A 10,281-nucleotide genomic window follows, 5' to 3' on the forward strand; every position below is an offset into this window, starting at 1 on the left:
AACCTTGTGAAGACTTACAGAAAACGTTTGACCTCTGTCATTGCCAACCAAGGGTATATAACAACGTATTGAGATGAACTTTTGTTATTGACCAAATACTTCCACCATAATTTGCAAATAAATTCTTCAAAAATCAGACAATGTGATTTTCTGGATTTTTTTTCTCATTTTGTCTCTCATGGTTGAGGTATACCTATGATGAAAATTACAGGCCTCTCTCATCTTTTTAAGTGGGAGAATTTGCACAATTGGTGGCTGACTAAATACTTTTTTGCCCCACTATATATACACCAAACATGAATATAAACCATGCATGAAATCTTTAGTGGAAATGTATTACTGCTATAAGCAGAACATCAAAACAGTTAAATGAAACTTGACAAAAGTTACCACTTCCGTCCTACATGGATTTTGGGAGGATGCCTGTTTTACGTGCTCCTTTTGTCTTGGCAAGTACATGGGGTGCATTCAGAAAATGTAACTCCCTATTTAAGGTAGGAATTGGGCTGTATTTTGTAGTTAATTTCATTTAGCCAAAAGTTTCACATTTATTTTAATTTGTTGTCTTTAGTATAGTACAGTATTTCTTTCAGTCAGTCAGTCATTATCCAATATGAATCTGTTTACAGTATTGTATATACAAATGTTTTAATTGCTTTACATTTAAAATATTTGTTTTTTGTGTCAGTAATTTAGAAAAGTAAATGTACAGCTTTTAATTTCTTTCATTCTGCTCTATATTCAGCCTTTTATTTAGTGTCTTTAATGCTTTTAAGCATTGAGTAATTGGGTCACCAAGAGCTAAATTGTTATACTTTGAGTGTTACTTTGAAGAAATGTATTTGCATATTCATGTTGTGCTTCACAGTACTGAATACGATATTGGATAGTGTTGTATCTCTGTCCTTTGGTGAGACTCTGTTACTATTTTTGTTAATTTGTTTCTAAAATGTCTTATACTTTTTTTTTTGTAACAGTTGTAAGTTTTTTTAACATTTGTAAAGGCAGATGTACTCAAGTAATATTTCTCTTTCAAATAGCTTACAAACTATATACAATTTACTTTTATATTTATTGTGGCAAAGGAAATGAGCATTATCTGCATATTTGCCCTTTCTGCATTTTTAAAAGATGAGAAGGATCAGTTTGCAAGATACTGTGAATATCTCGGCAAACAAAACCTTTGCGTTTATACATTATTCAAAGACAGTGAACAAGTGTTGCAATATATGTTTAATATATATGTTTGTGTGTTTTTTATATTTTACAGACCCCTGTAAAAGAGCCCAACAGTGAAAATGTAGATATCAGTAGTGGTGGAGGAGTAACAGGATGGAAGAGCAAGTGTTGCAGCTGAACAAATCTTCTTTCATTCTTCCTATGTCTCTCTATCCCTCTGTTTCTATGCTCTGGAAATAAACCACTTTACCTACATCAGTCCATGTCCCCTGCCTTTCAAATCTTAATCTTTAACCTTGCTGATATTCTTCCATTCATGACTGCTTGCTGACAGTACATTTTTTATTTCAAAACAAATGTATAGATAAAAATCATGTCCTATTTCTTGTCTCTTTTTCAAAAATGAAAATGAGAAAAATGTACCCTCTAAAACTCACCACTACATTTTTTTATGTTGCTAATATATTATAGTCGAGACCTCCTGATCACAGTTGGAATATGTAACAGTGGTTTGAAGCTGCAAAGGATGTGTAAGAATAAAACAAAGGTTAGAATTACTCATTTTGTACAGTAGTGGGATTTCTGTTATTTGGGTTGTATTTTAGTCATTGCAGTTAGCAAATATGTGCAGAAGTGATGTGGCAGAAAACACGAGTATAATTTGCTTGAATATTTTTATAAGGTGGAATTTATTTCATCCTGTGCCTTACGTGAAATAGAAGGGGCATCAGTTCTGCCTGTAGTGCCACCATAGTTGTGGGTACAGCATATGCTCAGTTAGGAGTTTTAATATATAATTCTTATTGTTTTCACCATGACAGTGTCAATATTTAAATCTCTTAAGGGAGTGCAGAAATGTTTGAATTTCTTGTATTTAAAGTAGAAATTTTAAAAACATTCACTTTGTTAACTTTGTTTAACCACATTAATAGTTATTTGATTTTGTTGTTTGTTTTGCATGCACTTCTTCAAGGGGGTAAAAATGTAAATTTCCAAGATGCTCTTAAAAACATTACTCCAGCTTCCAAAAGAGAGAAGAAAAAAAAATCAAATGGCAGATTTGGAAATTCAAACAGTTTTTTGCATGTCCATTAAAATGAGCTTGTTTAATTTCTGTTGTTTATTCTTTTATTATTACAATTTTTATTTTGTGCACCCTGTCCCCTTACTTAAGGTTATGAATAATTTGAAGAAAACCCCGAAGTAAAATGCATGTATTAATATTGTGTTAGGGTGGTATTATTATTGCTTCATACTAATTAAACACATTGTAGTTTTTGAAGAATTTGAAACTTTAAACATAAAAATCATAGACAAAATAGAGGATAGTGTCTCATAGCAAAAAAAAAAAAAAACAGTAATTCCAATATTATATATACAGTACATGTCAATTTTGAATACATGCCTAGATATGAGCAGTGGAAATATAGGTTTTATTATCTGAGCTAAAGCAAACTTATTAAAATGTTTTTAAAGTATATTAGCATGACACTTTTGGCAGTGTATTTTTGATTCAGTAATTGTCCTTTAAATTTTGCAAGACACCTGTAAATCTAAAATAGAGGTGGTCCTGCAAATTAGAGTGGTTATTATTTTTTACAAAGGAAGAAAAAATACCAAGCATGATGCTCAGTGTTTGTAAGTATGTTCTACTGTGCTTTCTTCTGGTACTCTTTCACATTTCTGCCATAATAATATATGAGGGAATATTATGTAAATTCATGTTTATAAGCGCCTTTTAAAATATTTAGCTTTGCTTTATTTTGGGGTTCAGTTTATTTCTATGTATTTTGGGATCCTGTGTAGAAACTGTGTAAAGATCAGGTCACATCTATAACAGCCGAAAAGTCCTCTGTGGCATAGTACTGAAGTCTTAGGGTTTAGTTTTAATATTTACTAAAATATTACTAAAATGTCAATAAACTGAATATTTCTAGTTAGTTGTTCTTATTGTTATTACTCTTACGTTTTGCGAATCAGTGTTCATCCCATGCTTTATCAATACATTAATTTTGGACAAGTTTTATATTGTATTGCATTGGTTTTACTTGGAATCTCTTTAATATGTGGTGCCACCTACTGACCTCTTGAAGTTGTTGCTCACATCTTTTACTATTTGGCTGAAGACAAAAAAAAAAAAGAAAAAACTGCTGTTATACAGTTAATTTCACCCAGACACTGTGTTAAATCACTTAAATATATTTCTTATTATAATGGTAATAAATATTGGGGTTTTTTTAACTTATAAATTTTATTATAAATCAAAGTGACTTCAGTTAATTTTTTTAGTATATTGTAATGCATAACATTGTAAATATGTATTCATAATTTATGTGAAAAGTTCATTATTCAAGTTTTGTTGCAGCAATAAAATTGTATAATATTCTTTTTTTAAATTGAAAAACTATGACATTAAATAGCAACACCTTTAATTATGTATCAGTGCACCTTCCATTGTTTACAAGTCAAACTATCGTGCCTATTTCAGTTACACTTTTTCATGTATATTGTATATTAATTTTCCATTTGATACATGATTTTGGCATAGATTATTTGTTGCAAGTATTTGAAGGTGGATCTATCTATAATTTTTTTCGTTTCTCACTTTATTAGGTGCCTTTCCTCCCGTCGTCTTCCACTATGCTATATAGTGAGATGAATATTTAAAGTATTAAGTTTTTTGGTATATGCTCGAGCAATTTTTGTTTGAGGTGAATTGATGAGTACCAGACAAATTGCCATTTTTTTCCCCATGTGTATTTGATTTAATGTTATAGAATCATATAATTTTTGTGTTCTTTCATAAGTATTTCAGTAAACTAAACTGTAGCAAACTAAATAGTGCAGGGCTTGGGTTTAGGCGGAAAATGTTTTGCATGCAAGAACTGTATCAAGTCAGTCATCCACTAACATTATCAGACTGGTGGTTTGTTGAGCCTTTGCTGCAGTCATGTTCAAAGGTGTTTGTTTTGCTTTAAGATTGTTTTCCCTTTGCACTAAGTCATGTGCATGCCTACTTAATTTAAATAGATAGCATGCTTTGTATTATCTGCATCTTTCTTTTCTATGCACTTTCATCCTGCCATCACTTTAGATGTTTGGATGCTTGTCTTTGTCTCATCTATTCTTAACATTTTTCTTTTAGAATATTCTAACTCTCCTTTTTGGGCTGATGAATGAAATTACTCTTTAATTTTACTATTGTTATGTACTGTGAAAGATATCTGCAAAGATTCTGTTCTGCTGCATTCATCCCATGCACTCTAGAAGTTATTGATTTCAAGAATTATTAAACCAGGAACATTTTTTTCTGTCATTGACTGCATGTTTGTTAACTGTTTTACTATGTTGGCTTTTTCCAGTGTTTCTGACTCAGTTTGTGTATGTTTTTTTTTTTTTTTTTTTTGCAGCCAATTGCCAATATACGTGTGTGTATGTGTGTGTGTGTATGCACACTTACATGTGTGTGTGGAAAGAGTGCACAGTTCTCTACTGTTAATTTTGCTATTAGTATGCTGACTACAAAGGTAGATACCAAAGAGAAAGAGCCAATGTTAAATCCATTCTTACACATCCACAACTGTTTTATGTATGACCAGGAAACACCATTCAGCCTGTTTTCTCTGTATTTATACGCACTGGAACAAGACTGAAGAAACACAAAGTTGTGATAATTGATCTAAAATGTTAAAGCATACTTGAGCATAAATAAAACTTTTCTCTTGTAGGACATTTCAGTATTCTTTGAAAAACTATTTATACCAATTGTTATCGAGTACACTGTATATTATAGTGTTACAAATGGGCTTTTTTTTTTTTTTTAAATCAAAAGATATAATTCATCAGTTTACCGTAACTTTCATGATTAGCTGTTCCCTGTATCTCAGAGGTATTGCATATGCATTTCAGAATTTCTGACAAGCCATCTTTCTAAATTAACATGTTGACTGAGGAGACACCATCGGTGGTATTTCCAAAACACTTTGTGACAGATCAGAGGATTACAAATAAATATGAAAGATGTTAAAAATTATGTTGACCTCTTATATTTTGCAGTTCTTTACAACCAGAAATAAAGTTGACATTATTTCATCTGTGTGTTTTCAACCTTGTTACAAATGCTCCTGCTAATACTTAAGCTATGCTTTAATGCAGATTCAGTTGACTCCTTAACTTGGAGAAAAAAAATTGCTGGTTTTTAATACTTCAGAAAAACCATCATAAATCTTGGCGTAACAAGTTGTCAGTATTTACACTGATAGATAGATAGATACTTTATTAATCCCAATGGTGATGTTATTATTGGACACATGCATCTTGCTAATTTCACTGTCAGCCTTTTTGGATATCATTGCCTTTACTATTTTACATGCAATAAATAACTTTCTCCTTGACCAGGCCTTTTCAGTAATAAATACATGTCTAAAATAAGTACTCTGCTTGACCAATGAATCCTAAAGTCTTGGCTGCATGTGTTTTTTTCCATGCAAACAGTGTGTGGTGGAATAGGGCAGTTTTGAATCTTTAGTCCACATAATATCAATGACAAAGTAAAGGACAAGTGTATTTTAATTTCTGTAACTTCCTGTTTTTTCCTGCTTGGTGGTGGTAATTTAAGTTCATTTTTGCTACCGTCTCCTTTACCAGCACACATTTCATTTACCAAGGCAGTTTTCAGTTTTTACCAGTAATATGTAAATACTTTTATGGATTTGTATTTTGCGTTTAAAACTACAACTACTGGTATTGGTAAAATTGATCACTGCAACGTAGTTCAAAAGATTGCATACATACAGTATGTAATTCTCAAATGATTGCAATTGAATCAAATCTTTAAAATCATTCCCAAAAGGAATCACCTTCTCTGAGGACAGTGGGACCATACTCTCTATTTAAAATCAGTTGATGCATCTTTTCTTTTTAGTAAGAAAACAAAATGACAAAGGTTACAAGGCCAAAAATTCAGGGTAGCATTCTGCATGGAATTTTTGGAAATGAATTGTATTGTTCATACAGTTATCTGCAGATTAAATATAACTTTGAATGTGAACTGAAAAAACAAAACCAAAGCAACTGGTGGCGTGTTTACATTGTGAGTTTTGGCAGTTGCAAAAGAGAATTCCCAGAGTAGTTCATGGAACATGGAATTTTTTTGTGAGAGTTCAGATTTAGATAGTCTGACTAAACAAATGGCACAAACTAAATAGTACAGTCTGACTAAACAAATAGCACAAACTAAATAGTTTTTTGCTTAATTTTTATTGAACATCCATCCATCAAATGTCATATCTTTGTCCAAGGGGTTAGTGGCTAAGTCAAGAAGCCAGTAATTTCAATATAATGGAACATCTTGTGGACATTTGAATTTAGTAATTAGGAGTAACCTTCTTAACCATCAGTAACGTGCTTCGCTAGTTATTAGTGAACATTGCCAAGTTCGCTTTGCAATATTTGATATTTGCTGGACTTGGCGAACTGCAATAAAGTAAATGGGGAAGGACTAACTGAACTAGTTTTAACTGGATTATAATGGTGCAGTTGTTTTTAAAGTGTCTTTGAGGGCTAAGGAAACGTCTGTCAGCTATACTGAACCAAATATTATGGCAAAAAGGGTGACCTGAGCTGTGCAGCAACAGTGCACCACTGCACCACCGTGCTTCTGTGTTATCAAAGAAGAAAGTAATTCTAAGTGGTGTGTCATGATTGAAGCCATGCTGAAGACTCTCTAAACTGTGCTGATGCTTTGCACTTTTTATCCTATCAAAAAGATAGAGACATAAATAGTAATAAATCTTTAGTTATTATTTCCTAGAGTCTCCTCTGTTTTTACCAGGCTCCTTCAAGGTTTGTTTTCACTTTTGCTGTACCACATGGCCAATTATTATGCATGCATAGGGTACATGCTTCCTTCTCTTATGTTGCTATGGAACTCAATGATCATCCTGCACATTTGGCTACAAGCACATATAACTCATCCCACAGTGTCTCTAATGCAAATGATGAACATTATTTACCTGGGGGGTGGTCTCATTAATGTTGGCTATTATAGCTCCGGAGGACGTTGCACTGGCCTCACAAAGCATTATGGGATGCTGGTATTTAAAAAAAAAAAAAAAACCTCCTAAACCAGACGAATTATGAGTGAAAAATTCAACAAACAAGGGCAAACACTGAAAATATGCTGTGGATAATGCTTTGGTGAAATTCATTAACACTAGTCATGGGGAAGCTGGAGCTTATGCTGAACTTTCTGTAGTGAGTGCTTGCTTTGTGATTAACTGGTGTTCCTTTCAGGGATTGTACCTAGCTTGTGCCTCGTGCTCACCCTGTAACATAATAAATCAAGTAATCCAGCTGCAACAGGTGGATGTTTTTAAAAAAAAAAAAAAAGTGTATATATAAATTGAGAACCTTGAGTAATACCACAGAAGAAAAGCCTCTAAAACTGATTTTGCCGTTGAAGACTACAGACTGCATACAACTGAAGAGAGAAGACAATTTGAAGGGTTGGAGGCTTCGAATAGTCCCAGATACGAATAGTTTCATTACTGTGCTACTTGTACACACCACCTCTCTTCAACCTTTTGTGTGATGAAGTGTTTGCTAGATTGTATTCATTGTACTTTCCCCAGCACGGTTTTTCATGTCATACCAAAGATTGTAATGTTAAGTATGGTGCTACATTTTAATTTTCTTTTTTCCTGGAGCAAGAATCGCAAGGTCAAATCTGGCCCTGCTTGAGTAGTGTAATATGTCTCCTTGTTTCAATAAAGAATTATTAATGAAGACAATATAAAAAGAAAATGTATTGATAATTCCACTAGTTCCTTCAGGTAAGTTGTTTGAAGTGCATTTTGTACTCTTAGTAATATATGTTGAGTGCAAACTTAAGGTATATGCGTCAGGATTTAAGAGGTGAACATGTTGGACTGGGACATTTTATGTGGTTCCGGTTACCACATTCAGGCACATTGCTTCTGCACCTGTTAGTGCACTTTTTGTGGTAAATGTTTATTCTGTTAAAAAGAACTATCATGAAAAAAATAATAGGTCTTTGTGCCTGGTGACGTATTAAGTAGCTTTTCATTTTAAAATGGAAAAAATGAGGAGAGACCTGTAGTGTGACCATTCTCCCAGTTTTACTTTTCCAGAATGATGCATTATGACATGCTTTCTTGAACTGAAAAAGTACCAAAAGGCTCTTTTACATGTGTGAATTTTCATGGCAAGACATTACCATCTGTCATCTTTTTTTCACCTACGATCAGATAAATCTGAAATTATATGACGGCACAACACAGACTTTAGAGAAAGGAAGATTGGAATCATGCACTGATTACAGCGTGTTGCCACACCACCCTATAACGAACTACCTGGATTGGGACTGGAGTGCTACTTTTCCATTAATTATTCAACATAATAATAAGCCAGAAGATGAACTGATCACCAAAAGGCATGAAGTTAAGACGTGACACATTTAGAAAGACCCCCTTTGGCAAAGTGTAACTGAAGCCACCTGTTGCTAATCAGGAGTTCTTCATCAATAGTTGATGAAGAGGCTCAACTTTGGCACAACAGCAGAAATTTGGCATTTGAGATATCTGGATAAATCTCAAAGAAGTAACTTTAGCTGTTCATTTGGCCATTTCATACAGTGACGGGGATTGTCATAGAATATTCTAAATAGCTGCCAAAGGTGGAGCATCCAAACATTAGACTATTATGATGCTCTGGAAAATTGGACCAAAGGACCTGGGCTTCTTGCACTTGTTGAATTTGACATGCCAAAGAAAAGGAGTCCAGTCTGTCAATCTTGTTTGGTTAGCTAAGAGCGATGTTGTCCCAATATCTTAAATCCATGTATTTTTAAAAAAATTTCAAGAGAAGTCCACCATAGCCTATGCACTGTGAAGTATTCTGTTTGAGGTCTAAAGCTCGGGCATATCTACATCTTGCATACAGATAAAGATCCCAAGGATACCTGCACAAAGAAACAAAAGATGTGGAATGTCTAAGTCATGTTTAGACCTTACAGGCTTTAAACTTTGGTGGGACTAAAACGTAGTTGGGCATGAATTACTGTCCTCAAAAATTAGAACAGAAAAAGTTTACTTGAGGGTTATCACCACTAAAAGTTGTTCTACAAACTAGTGAGAAATGAGGTGTGCTAATTTTTTCACACATAGCTTGTGCATGCTGGGTGGTTGTATAATAAAAAAAAACAAAAATAAAGACAAAATATGTTTCATTTGTCACTCAAGGTTAAATGTATCTATTTTAAGAACTTGTTGAGGACTACATGATGGTTAGTTACATCTTGATTTAAAAGGCAACCTCCATTCACATGTTTTTCTGGTTTATGTTATATCAAATTACTCTTAAATTTGAATGTCCCTTTTCCAAGTTACAATTTTCATGAAATATGCATAGTACTAGGGTGTTGTATCATGTTAGCCATTATGGATGTAGTGAGAATTCAAGCAAAATGACACCTTTTATTGGCTTGAAAGCTTGCATATTGTAAATTTTTTAGTTTGCCAATAAAAGGTGTCATTTTGCTTGATTTCTCACTACATAAAATGTGCATGAAACATTCTTAATTCCTGCAGCACCAAGCTATATTATTGTTAATGCATTCCCAAACTAAAGTTTTGTTCTATATTTTATATTTTCTCAATAAACTTTGTGTAGAATAGCATTTTTAATTAAAGTAAGGTGTGATTGCTCTAGGCTGCAATAAAATTAATTATGATTCCATTTTATTAATCTTCATTTAAAACTGAGACAGTTTGATTTTGTGACCACTGGAGGTCGCTCATGTCTTATGTTTAGCAAAAGCACAAGTAAAGTATATGGACATTGGAAATTAATCTGCTGCTTACTTTTGGCCACAATTAAACTCGTTTATCATTTTTATGAATGTCTGTTTCAATGACATATTATAGCTATTCTTAAATGGATAGTTGTCCATCTAAACGAACTTAAGTACTACTTGGAGGTAATGCAGGTGACGTTATGAATTTCTGTAGCATGCATGTCACATCACAGAACCAATATTCAGGTAGGAGAATCATTCGAGTGTGGTAAGAACATGGCCATGCA

General features: G+C 33.2%; 1 protein-coding gene across 1 annotated transcript in view; it reads left to right on the top strand.

Annotated features, from left to right (window-relative positions):
* Positions 1 to 3,115, top strand: part of rab10 (RAB10, member RAS oncogene family) — a 113,458-nt gene extending 110,343 nt beyond the window's left edge. The window contains exon 6 of the mRNA XM_028797441.2: positions 1,271 to 3,115. Coding sequence (XP_028653274.1) covers positions 1,271 to 1,357 — 87 coding nt within the window. The 3' untranslated portion in view covers positions 1,358 to 3,115. The remainder of the gene's footprint in view (positions 1 to 1,270) is intronic.
* Positions 3,116 to 10,281: the final 7,166 nt, after the last annotated feature.

This window comes from Erpetoichthys calabaricus, chromosome 3, assembly GCF_900747795.2.
Source record: "Erpetoichthys calabaricus chromosome 3, fErpCal1.3, whole genome shotgun sequence".
NCBI lineage: Eukaryota > Metazoa > Chordata > Cladistia > Polypteriformes > Polypteridae > Erpetoichthys > Erpetoichthys calabaricus.